The sequence below is a fragment of the Cryptotermes secundus genome, unplaced genomic scaffold (assembly GCF_002891405.2).
Source record: "Cryptotermes secundus unplaced genomic scaffold, Csec_1.0 scaffold505, whole genome shotgun sequence".
Taxonomy (NCBI): domain Eukaryota; kingdom Metazoa; phylum Arthropoda; class Insecta; order Blattodea; family Kalotermitidae; genus Cryptotermes; species Cryptotermes secundus.
This window is the reverse complement of record NW_019740659.1, coordinates 423,246-450,029: the sequence shown is the minus strand read 5'-3', so window position 1 is coordinate 450,029 and position 26,784 is coordinate 423,246. Positions and strand designations below refer to the sequence as shown.

The following is a 26,784-nucleotide window of genomic DNA, read 5'->3' as shown; positions in this document are numbered from 1 at the left end:
ACAGTGCTGCTAGTAAGAAAATATCACATGGTGCTGCTCTTAATCATTTGGAATCCTTACTAGACTATCTTGAGAGTGAAGAGAACAGTTTATTAAGTGACAAGCTAATATCATGATATCCGTAAAAAGGAAAATGCCGCGAAAAAGCAAATGACAATATTACATTTTTTTAAGTGTTAAGTGTGAATATTCGTAAAAAGTGTTGGATGTTGTTGAAGAGTGTCATTGAAATAACTAATTCATACTTCAGTGTAACGTAAAAAAGTATTAAATAGGCCATGAGATGACATAAAAATGAGGTTGAATAAATTTAAATACAGGTGGGCCTATAGTATTATGAAGGTACAGTATTACAGTACTACTTTTAATAAAATTTGTCTTAACCGGGTTTTCGATTAATCATGATTTCCATCCCCACCATTATCCCGGATAATTTGGAGTTGAGTGTAAATGGAATTTGATACAAGAATTTACTTTAAAATATTTCAGGATTCTCTGAGTTTTCAATGTATTTGGTCAATGATCTGCCATCTGGGATTCTTTTGACAAGGAAAGGAAACTACATCCCACAGTCAGTAACTGGCCCACCAATAAGACCAGTAAGTCAAGAAATGAACTGTAACATGCAGTTCTCTGAATTTCATGTTTCAGCAGTATGTCCTCTGGCACAGTAAGAGAAGAAACAGCCACATCAGTTTTAGAGTGTTAAGGTAGTGTGAAGTTATAAATTAAGCACTGCATCGTTATATAGAATTTGAAATTTGGGTCCATATTAAAATATGGATTATTTTCAGACCAATCTGTTAGGAAATTATTGTTTCTTTCACGACACACAAAGCGTATATTATGTTTTGCAATCATTTATATTGCTGGGATCTTTGATGAATATTACCAACACAAAGTCTTGATGATAAACTTTGAAACTCATGATTATCTTCCTTATGTTGAATACAGTATTATTACATATTAATATTAAAGTATTTAGATGATAAAAATAGTTGTATGAACATACACATTTAAGAAGCCCAACACATCTCTGAATTAAAATAATATTGTTAAATTAATGAATATTTCTTGACTAATGTCATGTGTTGGGTTTCTCTCTGAACACACGTTTCTTAGTACACCGTTTTTGTAAATGAAATGACAATATAAATTGTGTGAAATAGCAAATAACAAGCATTTTAATATCCTGAGCACATTTAAGGATTCAGCAAATAACTTATCTACCACAAATAATAAATAACTGCTGTAAATGTATTAATTGTTATTATTTACAACCAACACATAACTGTGAAAACACAGGTTTAAACATCACCAAGAGTCTGTGGTGCTATCAATGATTTTGTGCTGCACTCTGTGAGAATGAAAGTAATGTTATAATGTTGCATTATGTCCTTGCAAAGGGTGATATGTAATTTAACTTAAGTCAGACACTTGTATAATGAAGTGATAGCTTTAAACAATAAATAAATCATTATTTCATATGTAAATAATAATGAAGTAAACCATTACATTTCCCTACTGAAACAAATATCATACTTATATTTGACTTTTCCTTATACAATATTCTCTGCAATTCCAAATTTCTCTTTTGAAAGATCCCATTTTAAGTTTGCTATCATCATTTGCCTGGCATATTTTTTCTTCAGTCTAGTAGAAATTCAGTATTCAAATTTAACAAAAATAAATTGTCATTTTATCAAACTTTCAATATCACCCTCTCCATAGTGAAAATGTAAATGCTTTTGAGCTTTATAGTGAATAAATTCATTGATTTGTATGACATGTACTGGAATGGTAGAAGTTGATGTTAAGACTGTATATATTTTATGCTCATCCAGCAATTTCTGTATGATACTCAGTAATCCATATTGCTCAGCAGAAGAAATCATTTCTAATTTGCTACTTCACGAGAACCGTGATGTAGAGATATGTTTCTGATAGAATTCAGCAATCACATTTTTTAGATATATAAAGCTAGCCGAAAGTGTATGTTGATACTTCCCAAATTGTTTTCGTCTGCTGAACCAGTAGCTAACTTTTACAAAAGTAGAGTTTTGTTAATTAATATTCCTCTTAAAGAGTTGCTGGGTTGAAGTAACATATGGGGCATAAGGAGCCTTGTTTTAGGCATCTATATTAAGATTTTGAATTCTATTCCTTGTTGGTAGGTAGAAGAGCAATAATTCCTTTTTGTGTCCCAAGAGTAAATACATTTTCATACTTGCAAATGTGAGGTAAAAGAAGAAGTTTTACATGCATACTATGTCGGTTCATTGCATCACTGAATTCCAAGATCCTAAATGAATTTTTATTAAATGTTACATGGGAAATTCTGACTCTCTTGTAGACACAAAGTCAGAGTTAGCAGTTCACTTGCAGAATGCTGTAACCTGAAGGATAAATTCTTTCTTTGTGCAGGTTCATTCTTAAGATAAGATATCACATTATGCATCACCTAGGACATGTGTGTCAGCTGTTGTTAGGTATAAAATGAAACAGTTTCAAAATAAGATGCTGAATTTTATATGCTATCCATACCAAGCTAAACACCAGAAAGAATGTTTGGAGGTTATGTCTGCCTCACTCATCTCTTACATAGAAGCTGTAGTGGTTGTCAGTGAATGGTGTTCAATTAAATATTATATTGAGGAACTCCATTACAGAAAAGCCTGTCTGAGACATGAATCTGAAATTTGAATTCTGGGTAAAGAACATATGTAAGATGCTGTAAGCACACCTTCTTGCTCTTGTAGGGTTTCTAACTTTGCTTCTGCATAAATAAATAGTTTTTAGGTTGTAGTGTTGAGACCTTAGTTATATTCTCAGCAAATTGAAGTGCTTCAGAGTTAACTGATAATAATGAGTTACTAGAGGTATGATGCATTGGGATGTTACCCCCAGCTTCATGTGTTATATGCAAATACAGACAATGCTTTGGTGGCAAACACACTCACTGCACACATTTCCTCACCATCTGAGTTAACATATGCCAAAGTGGAATACTCAAGACTTAAGTACCCAAGTAAAGTTATGCTGGAATTCAGTTGATGTAGCAAAGGACTCAATATACATTTTCTTTGCTTTTCATATGAGCTCAGATTGTATAAATTCTTCCACAGTCTGATTTATATAATTTTAAATTCAACATATTGTCCCTCCCTTTGAGTTGAAGTAAAATTTAAATTTAAAGAATGAAAAGAATATATTCTTAGTTGATAGTACGACATATTTATGTGATTACTTTTATTTCTGTTAAATGCTTTGAATTGATAGATGACATAATAAACTAAACTTCATTAAACATATGTGTTCCTGTAACAATAATAAATTTATATGCCACTTCATTATGCTTTGTGCTAGAAGTAAGCAAGATGGTTAGCAGTGTATAGTTGTCAATATGGAGTACTGAGCATTAAAGAAACATACCATTATGAATTTTAAAGATAATTTTTTTATGTATCCCATTAAAGCACATATCACTGGCTCAGGTCAAACTCACTTTCATTTATGTGGATGAGTAACAACCAAGAGAGAGGATGTTAGGAGTAAGGGGGTCACACAGAATCTGGTAAGAATCTATGTAAGCTAACTGCAACTTCACAGCAACTCAGTGTTTCTTTTTTCCCACACACTCCACACTTTCAGTCGCACATTGACGTAACATGCGTTGAGGAACACCTAACTTATGATAAGACACATACAGTGTTACACTAGACAAAATATAAACATGTGAAAATAAGGAAATGTTAAACAGTGTGGCTATACAAAAGATCTCAGGGTTTCATGTAGGCAAAGTTCCATATTGTGATCTTCTAGGTTATGACACGCTGTAGTTTGGTAGAAGGTTAGCAACCTTTCAGAGGAATATATGTCTTTATTTAAGATGGATACAACTGTTGGAGTACGTGTGTCAAAACCCAGGAGATTACAACAAGAATCTGACCATTTTGGCAGTCTTAACCTTAAAAATTGTGCAGGAACTGTGAAAACTCTCCCTTCTACTGAGGGATTCCCTTTTCTTCAGTTGTTTGTGTGACCTTACTTTTTAATTCTTTAAATGTTATGAATAAAATATACACTTAGTACTGACCTTTCTCTTTCATGTATCACAATGCCAGTGAAAAGATTCCTGCCATTAACTGTTATGAAAGTTATTATGTAATTTTAGTCGGAAATCTTAAAGAAAAGGGATCACTTGGAAAGCTCAGGCATAGATGGATGTTAGGGAAATGCATAGAGAACTGGATTGATGGAGTCCATTTCTTCAACACTGTGGTGAACTTTTGAGTCCAGTAGAAGGAAGACACTTCTTGATTGGCTGAATAACTGTCAGATACTCAGAGGAAACCTTCTATCATGGACATACTCAAGCAAAATAGTATCATAGTTTCTATTATAGCTGGTAAATCTTTAATGAAATGGCATTGAACAGAAAATAGCAGAACTCACATTGTGCAATGCTAAAAGGTAGGACAAACAAAAAATAATGAATTCGAAAGGATGCAAAACAGGCAGTTGTGTCATAATAGTGCTTGCACAATTGGTTTGATAAGATGGATCCAGGTACAAGCTAAGAGAATAATTGCAGAATTAATACTGCGGCTAACAGCTTACACTTCTCTTGTAAGTGGAAACACTTGACTGTTAATGTTACTTACTTGAAGGCAAGATGAAGTATTATTGTACTATATCATAAGGAAACCATATACAGAGTACTAATACTAATACTAATACTAAGTAAATTTTGGACAATTAAAGAAAGGAACATAAACAGAATACTGTCATTTGCTGTGAGATACTCAAGATTAGTTGAAGGCTGCATTAGGGTGTAATAGTACTAAGAACGGAGGCATTGAGAAAGAATTGAAAGTGTAATCAGTACAACATAAAACAGATGAACACAGACAAAATTGGATAAGCAACTTTAATAGAATTACTGATAAAAGAATCATGAAACAGACTCTACAGTATAAACCAAAAGGAGGAAGACAGCGGAAAAGATGGAGTTGGTATATGAAGTCAGAACAGATTTGATGGCATGTACCATGAAGTGAAAAAAAGGGAAGAACTTTGAACAGAATATTACACAAAGCATTAAATAAGTTTTACACATTTATTGTGGGTAACAACCAACATAATGTTGGTATAATTAATAGCAACAAAGAAAGGATATTAGTCCAAAACATTTGGACCAATCTTGTCTCTCCATTGATACTTCAGACATTGTCATATCTAAACTCCTACTCCTCATGGTATGAGATGTCTCCTAGCTTGTGGCCATTGACAAATTTGGGAAGGAAGACTTTTGAAGACTCATCACATGAATCTTCTGCTTATAAAATATGTTTTTAATGTATTAAAATTATGTTCAGAGTGGCCATCTTTTTTTAACATTTCCCATATTTTCACATGAAAATGATTAACTGGACATAAATGTATGTCAAGTTATTAACACTAATGACTATATTTGAAGAACATGACCCGTCATACAATTGAAAGCCTTCGACAATTGTACACAGCCATCTGGCTCGCAAACTGTTTTGATCACTTTACTACTTATATGTTCTGTTTTCATTTCTGTAATACATAAAATGTCACAGCTAAATCATTATTTATTATTCTGCATGACAGCTGTAGCCATCACTTTGCGACAGAACAATTATTTTTGAGCGACAAAATAAATTATCATGGACGTTGCCAAGTTCCCATGTTTGCTTCAGACTTGATCTTCAGGCTGCTGATTACTGTAATATAGAGCTACCTAGCAACACACATATACTGACTGACGTAGATTCTGCTTCAAAATGTTCATTTCCAATATGAAGAAGTGCAAGTTACTGCACTGAATTACAAGCAGCTTCTTGATGCAGCAGTACAACAAAACATGATAGTAATTATAACGTAATTGAACCACAGAGGCTTTAATATGGATAATAAAACGTTCTAATCTACATACTGACAAATTTCATGTGCACAAATATATGCATTGTCAATATAGTTTTGTTGTATTCTGCAATTCGTCCATTAGATTTCATTACATTTTAGTAAGAGAAGGCATTCCTTCTTAGCTGCAATACAAAGTGACAGGAGTATACATATGGTGGATATTTTCAGTTGCTCACAAGAAAGTCTCAGAATTCATACAGGATATTTTGGAATATGTAAGATATGTAGAGGGCCATGCCATAGCTCAGGGTAGTAGTGGCTGGCTTCACAATGTACAGGCCTGATTTCAATCTCAGGGTAGACCATGTAGGAATTTTAGTGGGCAGAGTGCCACTGAGGCAGGCATTTCTACCAGAATTTTGGTTTTCTTCTGTCAATTGTTTTGCTGATACACTTGAGGCCCAATAAGAGGGGACTCAATCTCAGCCCACTCCTGTAACTAAAATTGAATGGGTATTGCTGAAAACACAAGATCAGTCAAAAGTTATGGATTTGCTGCTACCATGTAAGTGATGCTGCTCTAACTTATTGTGAAGATACAGCATGATTACTGTGGTGTACAAAAGCTAAAGCAACACATGTTGCACAGATTTATTTTGAATTCATACAAGAATAGTTAGTATAAAAATATATGGTCTCATGCATACAAATTCATTGTTCATGTTTCTCAACATGTTGCTCCTTGTCTTTGTTGGTTGCAATACACATAGACCCTCTCCAGTCACTTATATATTAACTTCTGTGATTAGTAAGTAATGAGATACTGGAATTAAAAATGGTATTAACAAAAGCCATGTTAGTTGCACAAGAAAATATCAATTTAAGATTAAATGGAAATGGAAAAGTATAGCCAGGAAAACTAAAGATTTAGATATTTTTAGAAGTTACAATTAAAAGTTTACCCCAGTTCCCTTATAATATGTCATACAAGGAAAATTGTGAATTTTTCTATATAAGACCAATACAACATTGAAAACACTTCTGTTCACAACTTGTGATAATCCGTATCAATTCTGACACATTCTAGGAGTATACTCATTTATGTATACACCTGCTGAGAGAGGTTATGCATTCAGTCTACAATACCGACCTCAATCTTACACGTCATATACAGACATTTCTGCATAATGACTGACGTCTGAATCATTCATGTTTAATCTAACCCCCGTCATTTCAATGAACTGTTTTGTCTACTGAACATCCAAACAGAACATGAAATGAAGGGGAAGTTTAAAATTCAGCTGAACTTTGCTAATGAGGCATATCATTAACTGTGTCCTTGCTGAACAAAGAGCAACTTCCGCCCAGTAGATATCTGACAGTGGCGCCATGAGGGGCTGTGGTGACCTGCACTGCAAGGTTCACCCCTCCACCAACTGGTAGAATGGTGTTCAGTGACAATAGCACTCAAAGCAGTGCTATCCTGTTTCTTCCAGCAACAAACACTCATTTGTTCAATTGTAAAATGCCCTGTTCATGGCACTCCTGTTCCGATTGTGCCACTTGCAAGTGAGGATCCGAACATAGGTATGTCGGAAGGAAGCATTGCAAAGTGCATAGCAGAGCGGATTGATTGTGCTGTTGATGTAACACAGGTAATAAAAGAAATCCCACAGTTCTTGGGGAATACAGCCAGTGCAGGCAGTCAGTGGCTTGAGAAGCACCAGGATATTATACGGAGTCCACGTGATTATGAATGCAAGGAGAATTGCTGAAAGTGTTTTTGCAGCTTTTTTATCAGCTTTTTTCTCCTGTATCTTCTTCTTCTTTTTCTGCTGATGTTGCAGTTTGGGTCCAGCATTAGCTAGAAGTGCTTTTGAGCCACTAGCTAACTGTTTGGGAATGATCTTAGCGTTGAGCGGTATGCGAATGTCTGGCATCTGAGATGGCCGTCTTGTGATAGCGGGAGAATTGGGGAACCCCCCCGCAGGGTGAAGGCTCAGGTTATAGTCCATACCCATACTGGTGGCACTGTCCACACGCCCGGCAAAGCGTTGAGCCCCGCCTCGGATTGGCGTCAACACAGCGCCGGGAGACACACCGTCATCAGCTATCATTTTGATTGAAGGCTGATCCGCCGCTCCGCTCCCATCGCAGCTGGCCGAGTCCGGAGGCAGTCGGATGAGTATTGTGTACACCTGGTGAAAGTACGGCACGCCATAAGTGTACTAAGTTTGAGTGTAAGTTACAGCGTGGGACATAGGAGTATGGTGGGGCTTCCACTACTGAGAATGCAAGAGGTTCTCATAGCGGTGCTTATGAACAGTACTGAGATATAACGCCATCTAGCCCGTTGAAAGTCAACCAACGTTTCGGAGGAATATATCGCCTCCATCTTCAAGGTCGAAGCCGAGAAAGATACCAGCGTGAAGGCAGGCGGCGAGCATTCACGCCGATATCTTGCTCGGCTTATTTTTCGACCCTGAAAATTGAGGTAGAATGTCTTTCCGAAACGTCGGTTGACTTTCAACTGACTCTACGGTGTTATATCCCAGAATATAGTATTCCTCAAGATGGGAAATGTACGTACTTAACATTTGAAGCGCGTTCAGATATTTCGTCTTTATGTTATATACGACGGTCGTGCTGAAAGTAATGAGCAACAATTTTTTGTAAAGTAACATGCTTTATTATTGACAAACCAAATACACTACCTCAATCTACAGACCTTTCTTTATTTTTCCACATAATCGCCACTTCTTTGTACACATTTATCCCAGCGTTCTGTGAGTCTGAAAATTCCCTTTCTGTAAAATTCCTTTCCAGCCATCCGAAGACACTGACGCACTGCTTTGTGAATTGCCTCCCTTGTCTCAAAACGTTGTCCACGCAGCTGATCCTTCACAAATCCGAAAAGATGGTAGTCGGAGGGTGCCAGATCAGGGCTATAGGAGGGGTGTGGAAGAACTTCCCACCCCATCTTTGCAATTGCTTCCAATGTGAGGCGAGCGGCGTGGGGGCCAGCGTTGTCATGCAAGATGATGATGTTTCGTCCCAGACGTTTATCGTGCAATGCACGACGGAGCTTGTGCAGCGCGTCTGGACATAACGAGCAGCATTGATGGCTTGCCCAGGTTCCAGGAATTCGGCCAGAATAAACCCCTCTGCATCCCAGAAGACTGTGCCCATCACCTTCGCAGCTGATGGCACTGTCTTTGCCTTCTTTTTTGATGGAGAATGCAAATGGTGCCATTTCATACTCTGCCGTTACGTTTCAGGCTCGAAATTGTGAAACCAGCTTTCGTCACCTGTCACAATACCGAGCAAAAAATCATCGCCTTCGTGTCGATATCTCTGCAGCAGTTCTGAGGCGATGGCTTTTCGCTGACCTTTGTGGTCTTCGGTCAATGACCGCGGGACCCAACAAGCACAAACTTTCCTATAGCCCAAGCTTTCAATCATCTCCTGTACTGCACTGTGCCCTATTCCAAGTTTTCGGGCTACTGTGTCCACAGTCACACGCCTGTCATCTTGAATGATCTCATCCACTCTTTCCTTGTTGCGTTCAGTTGAGGCTGTTCAAGGACGACCGCTCCGAGGTTCATCTTCGATGCTGGTGTTCCCATCTTTAAAATGTTTCACCCATCTTCGAACACTGCTCGCACCCATGCACACACTTCCATAAGCACGCTGAAGTCTCTGGCGAATTTCTGCAGCAGGGATTTCCTCTTTCACAAGAAATTCGATGACAGCACGCTGGCGAAACGACATATCGTTGTCGGCCATTTTGTTAGGAGTGATATCAGTCACGTGATGCAAGCTATTGACGTCACAAGACACTCAAGGTTAACACAACAGCTGGTTCCACCTACCACCGTACTCTCTTTCGTCTGCTGTTCCCAGGTTGCATGCAAAAAGAAACTGCTCATGACATTCGGTACGACCTACGTAGATATCTAACAGTCGTCATAAGTTTAAATTCTGAGAATGTAGCGTCGTATTTTGTTTAGATTAGGAACTGCTGTGAAATTATTGAATGGGATGGCCATGGGTTCGCTCCCATGGCAACCCAACCGAGCTCTTATCAGTTGAATAGTAGACAGAGCGAAATATTAAAAAGAAGATGAAAAAAGAAAAGAATTAGGGTCTTCGTATACAATGTACATTATTATTCTTAGATTTTAACCAAAACTGAATCATGTGGACACATTTTAGTGAAACTGCTTAATGTGTCACTAAAGTCCACCCAGAAATGTACGTGCCCATCTCGATGATGTAGTGAAAATGAGAGGAAAATATTAGAATAGGTTTTGTAGCAATAATTTCTGAGGTTAATGTATTCAGTTGAGTGGAGTCCAATATTTGCATTCCATGTTAATGTCGATCTTCTGGATGTTGTTCCACACTCTTGGATAGGCAGGAAGTCAGTTCATTTGTTAGACAGTCGATCGTTTATCAGTCAGATAATCGGTCATTCAGATAATCAGTCAATGAGAAGATAAACAATCATACAGTGATTCACTCAATTCACCAGTGACACAGTCGATTAATCAGTAATCAGCAGTTCAGTATACCCAGCCCAATCACGCATTTTGTCATTCAGCCATAATTTAGTCAGAATATCGACTGGTTATGCATTCATCCAGCAAACCACATGCTCATCCAGTCACTCAACACACCATCCGTCTATTCAGGAATCGTTCAACCATTCAATCAATTGTTCAGGCACCAAGCCTACCGTTCATCCCCCAGTCAAGTGTTCAGCCGTCCGGTTAGCCGTCCAGTCATCCAGTCAACCCTTCAGCTACGCAGTCAGCCGTTCAGCCATCCAGTCAACTGTCAGACACCCAGTCAACCTTTCAGCTATCCAGTCAACCGTTCAGCCATCCAGTCAATTGTTTAGCCATCCGGTTAGCCGTTCAACCACCAAATCAGCTGTTCAACCACCCAGTCAATTGTTCAGCCACAGAGGTAACTGTTCAGCTACGCAGTCAGCCGTTCAGCCATCCAGTCAACTGTCAGACACCCAGTCAACCTTTCAGCTATCCAGTCAACCGTTCAGCCATCTAGTCAATTGTTGAGACACACAATCAATTGTTTAGACATCCAATTAACCGTTCAGCCACCCAGTCAGTTGTTGAGACACACAGTCAGTTTTTTAGCCATCCAAACAACCGTTCAGCCACCCAGTCAATTGTTGAGACACAGTCAATTGTTTAGCCATCCAATCAACCGTTCAGCCACCCAGTCAATTGTTGAGACACACAGTCAATTGTTTAGCCATCCAAACAACCGTTTAGCCATCCAAACAACCGTTTAGCCACCCAGTCAATTGTTGAGACACACAGTCAATTGTTTAGCCATCCAATTAACCGTTCAGCCACCCAGTCAGTTGTTGAGACACACAGTCAGTTTTTTAGCCATCCAAACAACCGTTCAGCCACCCAGTCAATTGTTGAGACACAGTCAATTGTTTAGCTATCCAATTAACCGTTCAGCCACCCAGTCAATTGTTGAGCCATCCAGTCAACCGTTCAGGCACCCAGGCAGTTGTTCAGACAGGCAGCCAGCCGTCCATTGCGACCGTATAGTGACTCATGACTCACCGAGTCGCTGGACACGGACCGCGCCGCGAGCCGGCTGGAGGCCGGCAGGCTGCGAGAGTCGAAGTGGTGCAGGTGGTGCTGGCGGGTGGGGGTCTGCTGCTGCTGCTGGACCGAGGTGTAGGGGTCGCGTATCACGTTCAGTGAGGTGCATCGCGACACACTCGACTGGAGCGGCGTCTCCACCGACACGGGCGTCGCGTACCCCATGTCACTCGGCGTGTCCTCGTAGTCCGGGTCCATGCTGTCGTCTTCACGCCCCGACTGCCACCACGCCACGCACCAGTCTCGAACCCAGGCCCATGTCAGTGGCCTCGCCTTCTGTTTACCAGCAACAAATCATAAGCACTATTGCAGTCTGCTCTCATGCACTGAGGAGGAGATCTGAGGCTCTGGCGGGTTACTGACTGCTGTGGTTCTGTGTGGTCTGTAGACCTTCACAGTCAGAGTGTGTTCAGGAAAGGGGTGATGTGGAAAATATACGGTTCGAGCAACTTACGTAATTATGGGCTTTATAATTTGCACCCTTTACCAAATTGTATTAAGGGCTGTGCTATAGCTCAGCGGTTAGTCGCCGGCTTCCCACCGCGGCTGCCCGGGTTCAAGCCCAAGTCAGGTCATGTAGAATTTGTGGTGGACAATGTGGCACTGGGCAGATTTTCTCCTAGTACTTCGGTTTCTTCTGCCGGTTCTCATTCCACCGACTGCTCCACATTCATCATCATCATCCGGGATTGGTGCAATCAGCCAATTAGTGGCCTACGTACCAAGTGGACTCAGTATCACCCCACTCACAGAAACAAAAAATGTATTAGACCAAAATGAAGGACGAGGGAAACAGGGCGCATGACTAGGTTCGTGGTTTGCGCTACGGCTGTCTCTACCCATACCGTATAACACATCATAGTAGGGTGGCTGTCAATGGGGTAGAAATTTGGAAGGAAACGATCATGACCTAATCAAGACGCTGTCCCGGAATTGGACTGGAAGATCTGAGGAAAATCACTAAAACAGCCATGATAATTGGTGTCCCGTCCGAAATTCGAACCGAGGACCTTCTGAATACTACTTTAGAGCGTTTCTGCTAGACTAACCGGTACAGTTCCAGCATTCATGTTTAAGCGCAGAAATGCATTTCATTTTCTTATTGAGAAGCTTGAAGGTAAGGGAGAATTTGGAAGACATGGACGTAGATGTGAGGATAATATTAAAATTGTTCTTAAAGGTATATGGAGTGGAATGTATTTAACTGGTCCTTGATAGGCGAATGCTCTTGTGAATACAGTAACGAATATTTCCTGTACCGTGAATAGCTCAGATGATCCAAGAGCAGACTTACAATTTCCAATTCTGTTTTTTTTTTTGCATATACTGCGTTCGAAGAAGGCGTGTAAACTGTAGTAATTAGGCACGTTCTCAGAGCGAACACGTGCCTCTGTACGAGATCACTGTGTGCCGGAGGGTGAGATAGAGCTGAAGCAGTCGCATTTTCAGCTTCACTGATACTTGGCGTTAAAATTCCGTTGGGCTGTCTGACGTCATTATGAGTTTGGAATCGATCGATAGTTTAAACGGCGGAGGATCAGCTGCTAAATGGTTTCTTTTTGTTTCACGGCGCCGTGTCATAGCTTGATATGAGAAGACAAGTGTTTCAGAGGAACAGTCAGTCTCCCCCCCACGGCCTCGTGGACATGCATCTCTTTATCTCCGTGAAAGCCTCGTATGTTGTAGTACCTATCTATAGTTTATTTAACGATTCTGTCATTAATAGTACCTACACAGCGTCGAAAGGAGCCCTAATAGCGTAGTCGGTATAGCGACTGGCTACGGGCTGGAGGACCGAGGGTTCAGAGTTCGAGTCCCTGTAGAGTCAAGAATGTTCTCTTCTCCACGTCGTCCAGACCGGCTTTGTGGCCCACCCAGCTTCCTATCCAGTGGGCACCGGGGGCTTTTTCCCCTGGGATAACGCGGCCTGGGCGTGAAGCTGACCACTCACCTCCAGTTAGTGCCGAGGTGAAGAAAATATGGATCTATACATCCACTTCCCCACACGCCTTCATGGCGTAGTGCTTAATTAGTTAAGCACGGGGCTATTTTACCTTTCTTGTATTTGAGGATAGCGAATAATAAATCGCGGAATAAGGCGGCCATGGCGTAATATAATGTACTATTCAGGAATTTATCCGGAGCAATTGAAGGAAAGCAAAAGAAATCTCAGGATACCCAGTGTAGCTTTCGAGTTACAGAAGTCAGGGGTGAGAAAACTGCCGCACGTTTCACTCGTCGCTATTAAGATACTAATATCTTATTTTTATATAAAGACTGTGTCAATAGCTGGGATTATATACACTCTGATGATAGGTTGAATAGTAAATTCTGAATTCGAATAGCTCTGGAAGTAACCGGTCATGGCATATTATGATGTAATGTCCCCGAGGTTCAACATTTTATTCTGCGCTATATAACAATGCTGTCAGTGACTCAGGGTAGCCCGTGTCTCCACCGAACGTCGAACAGAGCACCTCGAGAATACAAGCATGGATTGTTACCTGTAGACCACCCTGTGCAGGGGATAGAGGCGAGTGTAAAGAACGCCGCTGTGGCATGTTGATACCGACCTTGTGTGGCAAGTATGCTGACTCGAGCTCATCAGCCGCCGTGCTGGACTCACTCCTGGACCGCTTCCAGTCCTCCATGTCCATGGCCTCGTCACTGTGGACACAGCGCAAAATGTACTGTTGGTTTGTTAAGGACAAAACTCTGTGATTTCATGCAAGCCTCTGGCTCCTAGACACTTGAGGCGCAATCGTGACCCATTAGTCGCCCTTTGGTCCCACGTTCTGTCTGAAGATAATCGATGTGAGATTTGTGATGGACAAATTGGTGTTGGGGAGGGTGGCCGGCTCTTCACCTCCGATTCCCTTTTAGGCTCCTTTTTCCACGAGCGTTTGTGGCGCGCCTCAAGGCAGAAACAACATGAATATCCGATTTTCCCCCAGTGTTCATTCCTTGTTCCGTGACTCGTCTACAGCAAGAGGAACGTTCGCATTCGGCCAAGTTAGGCGTTGTCACCGCCTCTGTGTTTGTGATGTACACGTTCTAGAAGTTTCGTCTCCACTTGCTGCAGTGCACACCCGAAAAGAAATAAAGCTATCCCTGTAACAGACCGTGGAGACCCATAGGGTTGTGAGACGTTGAGGCTCCTACTTTTTCTAGACAATCGGCTCACAGATGGCGGTGAGGTTGTCAGCCTTAAGCCCCGGCCTTCCTTTACCCCCAGGAATATTCCTAGCATTCATTTCTGTTAGAGACGGAGTCGAACACAGGGTCATAGTGCTTCTGGAAGGATTAGGTCAATTGAAATATCCAATGACATCATGAATCGAACCCGCAACCTTCCGGCTTGTAGCATAGTTCCGCAACCAACTACGCTACCGCGTGCCCCCCCCCCCCAAACTGTGGCAAAAGCGAATGCATTTCGTTTTCTTCCGACGCCTCGCAACCAAGCGGTTGGCCCATCTCCTCCCACACTTTGCTCTTCATTGAATGCGGTTTATGAAACCAATTTGCTGGATCCCACAAACATTTTCTTTCCCTGTATTCCGATAATATAGTCTCCGCAGTATCGTTTGGTTGCTCCACAATAGAAATTGAACGTCAATAAGTGCTGTGAGAAAATGAAAGGAAATGGTTGAACGAGAAGCGCGCATGCGAACAGAAGCGAACGTGAAATATTTATAGTATTTCCTGTCTACACTGTGAACGAAGATTCTTTGATGTACCGCTCGGCCAGTAACGGACCGCAGGATAACGAACAGCGCAATCGCCTTTGTTAACTTGGTTCAGATTCAATTACCGTATACACTATGCGAGCGGGAAAAGAAGTCGGCCGGAAAACGGTTAATCTGTACGAATTTCAACGGTAGGTTAATGTACTGTTTATTTTGTCTTGGAGGTCCATTTCACTGGCAGAGCGGGAAGCAAAATGATGTCCTATTTTCGCACTGTGGACAGGAAATACAAAGGAATATCTGTAATACAAACTGACATAACAGTACCACCACTATAAGTATCTGGATCTCAAAAACCTCAAATTGAATCCATTTATTTCACCTTTTCAGAATAGAAATTAATTTTTGAGAAGGACGTGCCTCTCTGGGCGGTGAGAGATGTAACCCGGTTACCGCCTGACCAGAACCCGGCGCGTGTCGAAACTTCGCGGCTTTCGATCTGTGTACAAACTCTACCTATATATTTTTCGAATAAACAGTTTTAATAAAAATTCTAAATTTTTATTTTAAATGCAGTAATCCGAACGATTCTATTGACCGAAGAATCAGCGGTTTAATTAGCTCGGTTTACGCCCTCCAATTAAACTTGCTTATTGTTAGCTTCTGTTCGCATGAACGCTTCTCCTTCAACCGTTTCCTTTCGTTCTGTCTTTGTTGGGGGCACTATGCTACAAGCAGGAAGGTCGCGGGTTCAATTCCCGATGAGGTCATTGGATTTTTATCAATCGACCTAATCCTACCAGCCGCACTAGGCCCTGGGGTTTACTCAGCTTCTAACAGAAATGAGTACCAGGGATTAGTTAAATAATTTTCCTGGGGAGTAAAGCGCGGCCGGCGCGTAAGGCTGACAACCTTATAATATCTTTGATAATGTGGGACCCTCAACGTCTCACAGCCCTACGGGTCTTCACGGCCTGTTACAGGGATAGTTTTACTTTTTTACTTTACTGTCTTTGTTGTTAAGTCCAATTTCTGTCTCGGAGTAGCCAGACCATAATACAGAATCTGTAGTGTCTGAATACATGAAAAGAAAATGTTTCGGAGAGCCAGCAAGTTGGTTTCATAAAGCGCATTTGCGAAGGAGCAGTGCGTGGGAAGAGATTAGCCAACCGCTTGGTTGCGAGGTGTCAGAAGGTAAGAACAAAATGGATTCGCTGCTGTCATAGTTCGGGTGCGAACTGAAGCAACTGGAGACAAAACCACAAACATAAAGGCCTACACAGGCTTCAGTTGCGTTTGCAAAGGTGGTGATTACGCCGAACTTGGCCAACTGCGAACGTTGCTCTTAGAGTAGACGGAGTCAACGAAGAGCGAATAAACTTTCGATGGAGTTCGGACATTCATGTTCTTTCTGTTTCGTTCTCATGGTGTGTACAAAACTTTAGTGAACCATTGGTTAGTTGTGTGGCTGTCTAGAAACAGCTCCGTTTATAACAATGGTTCGCCAGAACGTGCGACAAATGAGCGTGGAAAAACTGAAATTAATATTTGGAATTGGCTGTGGTCGTAGTGGCACTGAGGCAAGTTTTTCTCCTACCACTCCTGCCAGTTATCATTCCAGCAATGCTCCGTATTCATCTAACATTAAGTGCTGGTACGTCAGTCACGTCCGAGGCTCCAGTACCCAGAGATTATATTTCCCCCACTCCTGTAATTAAAAACACAGCAAATGTGTACCATAACAGTTTTTGTGTGCTCGACTCATTTTCTTTCATTACGTCTGAAGCAGCAAGATTCGTGGGAAAATTGAATTGAACAGAAACTGTACGTTTAATTTATCTCTATAATTTCTGTTCAGAGCGTTCCTCGTTGTGAGAAATACACGTATTTAGCACGAGATGGGCTCAGAAATACGGAAATCGTTGAAGTGTCGAACGCGTTTAGCGTTTTGCGGGCCGTATTTTGCAGGAGCAAACGATGTCCATGAGTATAGTTAAGTTTCCTTGAGTGCTGTATTTTGCCCATACATCGACATCCTCGAGTAAACACGATGAGATGATAATAAACAGATGATGGCGTTGTTTGTCTGGGAATTGTCTTGATGGTGCAGATCTCAGATATCGGATGCTGACCATTTTCTCTCCTTGTTATATCTCTTACATGTCAAGGATGTCCAAAATATTTATACCAAGACTTTTCCAGCAATTTATATTGTGGCGTAGAGACCTGTTGTTAGGCAAATACCTCGATAAAAAACGAGACAACAACCATTACTATACAACAGCGCGGTAAAGATGCATATATAACAATAGAGTTACTATTTCTTTATTAACCGTCACAACACAACAAATATCAAGTTCAGTGTCCAGCTACGGCTCTGCTACATGTTTCGGCTATCAATAGCCATCATCAGGCAAATATATGTTTAACATATATACACCACTGAATTGCAGTACTATTAAACTGGATACAATACTATTAAACATATTGTACGTAAAACAATTGACGTAAAAAATACAATAAATCAGATTATATAAAAAACAGAAGTTATAGTATAAAACAAGAATGAAATTTTAATTGATGTCTTATAACAGCGAATCAGTCGTTGGTTTTGTATTATCATACGTTTCCATGGACAAATTGGAATATTCTATATTTTTTCTTTTTTTATATAAGATTTTATAGGAGGCTCGTGATGTAGATGTAGCAAATTAATGTTAATTGTTTAGTCGGTGCCTCATCTTACAAAGTGTTGTCCGTACTGTAGGAAATGTTGTTTACAACAACAGGATGCATGAAATTAAAAAAAATAATAGTTACTGTTGGAAACGAATTTTTCTACTCGGTCCGTGTAAAGGGGTTGTGAGGAAGACAATCGGGGGTAGCCAGTGTGGAGGCGGGGGCCGAATACCCCCACCGTAGCCCTGTGAATCGTAGGAGGCGACGAAAAGCGAAGTCTCGAATGTGAGACAGTAAAATATGGTCACGAGTCCCACAGGGCTCGGACCCGAGAATGACTGCGCTGGCGAGGACCGGATGCACTGTAAACGACAGACGCGTCCTCTCGCCAGAGAGAGCGCCCCACACAAAGAAACCCGCATTTTCTGGCAGTAATAAAAATCTGGTTGTTAAATCCCAGATGAATGCTTTATTCCAAGACTGGCCGACTAACCATCGGTCGTGGCATAAGACTCAGAGCTAGTTAGTTGAGAGATGAGTTCTGTATGGGGGGCTGCGAAGATAGAACCTGAGCACGTGAAGCTGGAGAATGTCAATTGTTAGAAGCCGTAGCCAGGAAACGGTTGAAGACACAGTAGGCAGGAAAAGGCTTAGCGGGTGCTGTGGTGATTTGTGAAGTGTGGAGACTAGCGATAACGCTATAATTACTTGTGGTTCCGAGCGATGTGCATAAGTGGTGAATAAATCCACTCACAAATCCATACCTCGTATATAGGCACTCCTAAGTGGTGATAATGTGCATTTACTTTGAGTAAGCAAAAAAGTAAAGCTATCCCTGTAACAGGCCGTGAGGGCCCATAGGGTTGTGAGACGTTGAGGGTCCCACATTATCTAGACCAAGGGTATCCAAACTACGGCCCGCGGGCAACATTCGGCCCGCGGGCAACATCCAGCCCGCGAAAGAATTGTGCAGAAATGCGCCAATTGAACTAATTTTCCAATGAGTACTGGTAAAAAAATACTTGTTCATAGATTTCAAATTCATTAATTAAGATTGTGTTTAAAATATATTGATATTCCATATTATGTTAATATTAATGTTATTCACAATTTTACTAATTCTGGACCGTATACGTATTTCTTCGTACTTGTTCGGCCTCGATCGGCAGTGTCACTTCGTGGCAATGTAGGTAGCGCGAGCAGTTCGTTACTAGCCGTCTTGTGCACAAGACTTCTTGCAGTGGTGCAGTGTAATTGTAACAGATCATCATCACCGCCGGTGTCGTACTTATTACCATTTTTTTTATTAAAGGCAACTTATGCCCAGTATTGCTCAGAGCAAAGTTGATACTTCTGGAAAGCCAAGTGAAAAATTGTAACTTTGTTCATATGCTATACTGTGCAGAGTTGCATAAAAAGGGTGAAGCTGAATTTCCTTCCTCGTTTGCAAATTTAGTCATTTCAGATTTGAAAGAATAATTTCTGAAGCGATTTGCTGATTTGGATGGCAGTGCTCATGAAATTATATTGTTTCAAAATCCGTTAGACTGTGATGCTGCAGATGTCCCAAGTCAAATTCAAATGGAAGTTATTGAACTTCAGGCAAATTATCATATTAAAGACAAATACAAGGAAAGAAATTTGATTGGATTTTATAAATTTCTGAATTCTGAGAAATTTCCAAATTTAAAGAAATTTGCTTGCAAATTTATCTCCACTTTTGGGACGACATATCTGTGTGAACAAACTTTTTCCCAGATGAAGTACATCAAGTCGAAATACAGGGCAAATTTATTCGACGAACATTTAAAGTCGCTACTTGTGATTAGCGTTTCAAAATTTGAAACTCAATTTAATCAGATTTTAAGAATGCAAAAAGAGTTCCATCGTTCACATTAATTGTTTTATTATAATTTGTGATGAAAATATGAGCATTTGCTGCTACTCTCATTAATATACGACAATTTATTCTCACGTACTTTGTATTTAGTTTATGAAATTCTGTGCTTTCAATAAAACTCATATACCTAGAGTTATTAATTTCTCATTTTATCCGGTCCGTTGAAAGTGATGAATTACCTAATGTGGCCCGCGTTTCGAAAAGTTTTGAGACCCTTGATCTAGACAATCGGCTCAAAGATGGCGGTAAGGTTGTCAGTCTTACGCGCCGGCCACCCTTTACTTCCAAGGAAAATTATTTAATTAATTCCTGGTACTTATTTCTGCTAGAGGCTAAGTGAACCCCAGGACCATAGTGCGGCTGGAAGGATTACTTTGAGACTAAATGAAATTATACTCAGTTGTACGTGTATAATGACAATTAAAAAAATCATGGTATAATGACTGTCTTCAAAGGATGTGTTGACATGTCTGGTATACAGTAACATTATTCCGAAGGACCTGCTGCTTCCATCTTCAGGGTGTAAGACACCAGCTGAGCGTAGAGATAATAATGCCGTGTTAGGGAGGAGTACCGAGGTTGAGGCCCTGAGCAAACCAATAGGAATAAGCACAGCGTGAAGACTACTGGGCGGAGCAAATGGGAGAAATAGCGATTCTGAGTGAATCAGTAGGAGATGGAAGGAAATCAGGAGAAATAGAGTACAGAAACGCTCAAGTTACCATTCTCCCTTGAAGATGGAGGCAGCAGTTTCATCCGAAAAGTTCATTGCTATTTAGTAGACAATACGGCTTCGTACCCAAGAGGACTTTCAACTTCAGTCTCTGCAGTTGAAACAGAATATTTAAATATACCACGTAAAGTTCATCTGACGAATCAAAAAACGCAATGAACTGTTACACAGTATTTATTTGATTGGAACCACAGACTCCGTTTGTACAAAATTCAATTTGAATTTAAATTATTTCCGTATTTCTAATTAGTTTCAGTTAATATTTTTTTCAGTGTGATTGTTTATTTAAACATGAAAGAAACTGTTCAGATTTCGTAGGCTATTGCAAGCTAGCCCACAATCAGGAGTCTCTTAGCTGCAGATTCATACCGAGAAGGAGTAGATCAGCTGATGCACGCCCTTTGCATGCTCTGTCTGAGGAGTTCAAGTGTATGATCCGTTACATAGACAATAAAAGGCACCGAAATCCACACACGTGTATATATATGTATGTATGGAGGAGAACTAGGAGCCTAGATAGCGCAGTCGGTATAGAGACTGGCTACTGGAAGGACGGCCGAGGGGTCGGGGTTCGAGTCCCGTTATGGGCGAGATTTTTCTCTTCTCCATGTTGTCCAGACCGGCTCTGGGGCCACCCAGCCTCCTATTCTATGGGCACTGGCGACTCTTTTTCTGGGGCTAAGACGCCCTAGACGTGAAGCTCACCACTTCCAACTAGGGCCGAGATCAAGAGTACATGGAACTATATCTCCAGTCCCCCATACATCTTCATGGCGTACAGCTGGATTAATTAAGCAGAGGGACAATTTTACCCTTATGAAAGAGGACGGTTATAACCTAATTTCAGATATTACCACAGAATCTGCCTGAGATTACTGAGGAAAACCGCGTTAAACCTCAGGATGTACCGTATCCGAGCCGAGATTTGAACTTGGGTCCTTCAAAACACGAAGCAGGAATGCTACCCCTTCGATCGTGACCTTCACTAATGGTTTGTTAGTAGTACACATACTGTTTGTAAACTTGAGTGTCGTGGAAAAGCAGTCTGGGTTTAGTCTTGAAATTGCACGCTCTATAGTTCACGCAGCCAAACAGAGTGGTCGCGCGGTCTGAGGCACGAAACGCCTACCCTGGATCGTGGGTTCGAATCCCACTCGAGTCAGGGATGTCTGTGAGCGTTTATTCTGTGCCTGTGTTGTTTCGTCTGTAGGTAGCGACCTAGCTACGGGCTGATCCCCCTCCCAAGGAATCCTACCGAGAATACGTAAGATTAATAAACTGAAAAAGCGGCCAAGGTCCAGCAAAAGGGCTGTAGGACATACATTTCCCAGGTTGCAATGTAATGCAGTCCTTGTACTTAATTAAGAGCTACAGCATGAAGACGTATGGGAAGCGGAGGTATGGCTCCACCATTCTTGATCTCGGCGCTAGATGTAGGGGAGTGGTCAGTTTCGTGCTCCTGCTACTTCATTCCAGGGGAAACAGCTCCCGGTACCTATTTTATAGGAGGCTTGCTGGGCCCCTAGAACCGGACGGGATTCTACGAAGAAGAAAAAACTCTCTTATCCATGCCGTCAATCGAACCCGGATTTCTTGGTCGTCCAGTCCGCTGCCTAATCGATATACCGAATGAGTTTGTCCTGGTCTTGTAACTTTTCGCAGAACTGAGAGAGATTTTTCAAAATCACAATGAAACGAATGGCAGTGGATGAAACTCTGACAAAGGGATTGGGGAGGGGGAGAGTAGGACAATTGGAAAGCGAGAAAGAGACGGAGAACATGCAAAATGGAGTGACGGAAGGAGAAGGGGGGGATCAGATAAGTGATTAAATTCAGCAAACAAAATTAGTTGCTGTGGAACACGTGTAAATGTTACATGTATGTGTGTGCCTGTAGAGAATATGGTGGCCGTCTTGCTATAGAATTAGAATGTATGCGCATGCGCGTAATATAAAGCGTCTTGGACACAGTGTCTGCCAACCTATAAAAGGTCAGTGGTAACTATGTACCATCTGCTTTTATGTTCATAATTCAGCACGTCGCTAGCGGAGTATGTTGATGAATTTTCCTTTGGTTCTTAGTATTGGAGACTAACGTGTGTTTTCTGTAAATATTGCTAAAATTCTTACATGTATAGCGACAATGAGATGTGTTTTCTTGGAGGTAAAAGGTAAAGTTTACCCTGTGTTTAACTAATTAAGCACCACGCCATGAAGGCGTATGGGGAAGTGGATGTATAGATCCAAATTTTCTTGACCTGGGCACTAGTTGGAGGTGAGTGGTCAGCTTCACTCTCAGGCCGCTTTAACCCCTGGGAAAAAATACCCTGGTAGGATAGGAGGCTGGATGGACCCAGAAGTGATTTGGACAATATGGGGAAGAGAAAATTCTTCCCACTACCGGGACTCGAACTCCGACCCCCACCCCGGTCGTCCAGCCAATCGTCATACTGACTGCGCTGTCTTGGCTCCCGCTCTTTTGTAGGTAAGAACCGGCCACTCTTCCCTTGGGACTCAGAACCGAGAATCGCTGTGCTGGTGAATACAAGTAGCAATTTAGTAGTCAGTCAGTCAGTTGTTTAGAACGTTGTGTCTGACAAGGGGAGCCGGACGTCCAAGAGAACAAAGAATTCTTTTCGAAGGGTCCCCGAAAGATGGGCCAACAGCAAAGTAGCCGAGTTAATGTTAATGCTAAAATGACACGTAAACTATGCAGGCCTAATGGGTTAGGTTCCGACGCTGTTTCTTTTTATTGCTAGTGGGGTGGGACTAAGTCCCTTGTACTGCTGCCTCTTCTGGCCTATTGTACCAGCCCCAGATGATAGGTGAGGGTGATTGTGGAGCAACTGGTGGAATGAAGATTGGCAGGGGAAACCGAAGTACTCGGAGAAAACCTGCCCCAGCGCCACTTTGTCCACCACAAATCCCACTTGACCAGACCCGGGATCGGAAAGCCAGTTACTAACCGCTTGAGCCATGGCGCGGCCTTCCATCATTTTGCCCTTAGTTTTGCCTGGGCGTCACACTGTTTCATACTGTGGGAAGAACATAGGCTGAGGGCGTTTGATAACAGGACCCTGAGTAGAATGTTTGCACGTAATAAGAATGAAGCGAGGGGAGGCTGGAGAAAACAAATAATAGGGAGTTCCATAATTTTTACCCATTTCCAGATACTATTAGTATTATTGAATGAATGAGGATTAGGTAGACAGGCCATGTGCTTGCGTAGGATAGAGAAGTATCTGTCTCTCTATGGCTCTACAGACCTTCGGAACTTGGCCGCATTTCAGATCTTTAAACCTATACACAGCCGCTAGGACTCCTTGGACGGGGGATCAGCCCGCGGCAAGGACGGTACCTAACCACGAAAGAACACAAACACAGAGTAAACGTAAACAGATATCCTACTTCGAGTGGGATTCGAACCCACAATACCAGCGTTCAAGCGGGCGAAGATATCTCATGCAGCCGCTGTGATCAGTCATGGAGCATAATTACACGTACATTACAGATTTTTTGCATAAAAATTCGAAAGAAAGATATCACTAGAGATAAAGAGGAGGTTCGTAACTTGTACTCTTCTCCAAGAATAATTAGAATGATCAAGTCAGGGAGGATGAGATGGGCAGGGCATGTAGCACGAATGGGGGAAGAGAAACGCATATAGGATATTGGTGGGAAAGCCAGAAGGAAAGAGACCATTGGGAAGACCAAGGCGTAGGTGGGTGGACAATATAAAAATGGATCTTAGAGAGATAGGATGGGATGGTATGGATTGGATTGATCTGGCTTAGGATAAAGACGAGTGGAGGACTCTTGTGAACCCTTAATGAACCTTCGGGTTCCATAAAATGCTGGAAAGTTGAGTAGCTGCAGATTTGGCTTCTCCTCAAGAAGGGCTCAGCTCCATAAGTAAAAAAAAAAAGTAAAGCTATCCCTGTACCAGGTTGTGAATGCCCATAGGGTTGTGAGACGTTGAGGCTCCCACATCATCTAGACATTCGGCTCATAGATGGCGGTAAGGTTGTCAACCTTACGCGCCGGCCGCGCTTTAGTCCCCAGGAAAATTATTTAATTAATTCCTGGTATTCATTTCTGTTAGAGGCTGAGTCGACCCCAGGGCCATAGTGCGACTGGAAGGATTAGGTCAATTGAAAGAAATCCAGATTACCTCATTGGGACTTGAACCCGCGACCTTTCGGCTTGTAGTATAGCCCCTCAACTAACTACGCCACCGCGTGCCCCCTTAGCTCCATAAGTAAGATATCACTAGAAAGGTCTAGGCGTAGGTAGGAGTATAATATTAAGGTGGATCTCAAGGATATAGGATGGATTGTGGACCGGATTCTTCTGGTTTAGGAGACGGAGCAGTGGCGGACACTTGTCAGCGCCGTAGTGAGCCTTCAGATTCCATGAACTGTTGGGAAATTTTATGTGTTACTCAGCAAATAATAACTTCTCCGAAGGACAGTGCTCAACAGAGTTCGTATTGTTGGTGCAAGTCCTCTCTTGAATTGTAGCTACATTTACTGTTGAAAAGCTGAGGGGTCGGACGGAGGGTTGTCACGCCAACTTCCCAGGGACAGCATTTAGTTTCCCCAATTACAGAAATATAGGGACGAATGGCAAAGCAAATAGAAATGCTTATTGAACGAACTGTTTGTTGTTGTTCTCGTAGTGCCTCTAGATATGTCAGTGGGCGCAGGGCGCAGAATCCATTTCATAGGTTGGAGGCGAGCCATTAATAGGGCAGGATCTGTTATCAGAGAAATCACGAGATTGATGATAGTTAGAAGGAAATTGCTGCTTTACGTGGGATCCAAAACCTGCCTGACACTCATTTTTCCAAACGTTCACAAAGAGGCCAAGGTTTAAGTCTCCCAGAGCAAAAGTCTGCGCAGGATTTGACCGGGAATTGTACCTAGAATCCCTTGAGCATAAGTACTTATTTTTTTGACCAATAGGCCACCATTTTCCTTGACACCACCACCACTACCACCACCACCTACCGGGATTGTCATACACTCGCCTAACTACAAGGTTCAAATTAGAATTGGTCTGCCACTCTTTTGTATGGTTCATCTCTTCTAGTTTAGTACAAGCCTAAAAAATAAAAATGGTAAATTTGTTCCTGTGCTTAACTAATTAAGCACCACGTCATGAAGGCGTATGGGGGAGTGGATGTATAGATCCACATTTTCCTGACCTCGGCACTAGTTGGAGTTGAGTAGTCAGCTTCACTCCCCGGCCGCTTCCCCCCGGGAAAGAGCTCCCGGTACCCATCGGAGAGGAGGTTGGGTGGGCCCCAGAGCCGTTCTGGGCGACATAGAGAAGAGAAAATTCTTGACCTTCCCAGGACTCGATACTCCGACCCCTGAGTCGTCTAGCCCGTAGCCAGTAGCCGTACCGACTGAGGTATCCCGGTTCCTTAATATACGCCCCCCCCAAAAAAACAAACAAACTCCGTGGCTCGAGTCCGCAAGTGAACTATACCGACCGAGCGACCGCCGCTTGTCGGCGAAGTTAGTGCCAACTTTAGCGGATAGAGGATGTCGCATGGTCAGCGCAATGAATTCCAACGGTCTTTAATTTCGGTTTTCTAGACCAGAGCCGTTATTTCCTTGAAACAGCTCTTCAATTATACTCACGAGGCTGAGTGGACCCCGTTCCAGACCCACTTACTTACTTACTTACTTACTTACTTACTCATGGAGCTGAGCCCTCTTGAGGAGCCGCCAATTCTGCAGCTACTCAAGAATTTCTCACCTTTTTATGGAACCCGAAGGTTCATCACCGTGTTCACAAGAGCCCTCCACTGGTCCCTATCCTGAACCAGAGCTATCCAATCCACACCATCCCATCCTATCTTTCTAAGATCCATTCTAATATTGTCCACCCACCTACGCCCTGGTCTTCCCTGTGGTCTTCTTCCTTCTGGCTTTCCCACCAATATCATATATGAATTCCTCGTCTCCCCCATTCGTACTACATGACCTACCCACCGCATCCTCCTTGACTTGATCATTCTAATTATACTTGGAGAAGAGTACAAGGTATGAAGCTCCTCATTATGCAGTTTTCTCCAACCTTTTGTCACTTCATCTCTCTTTGGACAAATATTCTCCTCAGCACCCTGTTCTCAAACAACCTCAGTCTATGTTCCTCCCTTAATGTCAGAGACCAAGTTTCACACCCATACATAACCACAGGCAAAATTATAGTTTTGTATATTCTAATTTTTATGTTT

General features: G+C 41.9%; 2 protein-coding genes across 2 annotated transcripts in view; one reads left to right on the top strand and one right to left on the bottom strand.

Annotated features, from left to right (window-relative positions):
* Positions 1-26,784, top strand: part of LOC111872451 (activator of 90 kDa heat shock protein ATPase homolog 1) — a gene marked incomplete in the record, with an annotated part of 156,594 nt that overhangs the window by 22,658 nt on the left and 107,152 nt on the right.
* LOC111872452 (muscarinic acetylcholine receptor DM1) overlaps positions 7,256-26,784 on the bottom strand; it is a 97,709-nt gene continuing 78,180 nt past the window's right edge. Inside the window, exons 4-6 of the mRNA XM_033754701.1 lie at positions 14,114-14,207; positions 11,499-11,816; positions 7,256-8,090 (exon numbers count right to left, since the gene is read on the bottom strand). Coding sequence (XP_033610592.1) covers positions 7,407-8,090; positions 11,499-11,816; positions 14,114-14,207 — 1,096 coding nt within the window. The 3' untranslated portion in view covers positions 7,256-7,406. The remainder of the gene's footprint in view (positions 8,091-11,498; positions 11,817-14,113; positions 14,208-26,784) is intronic.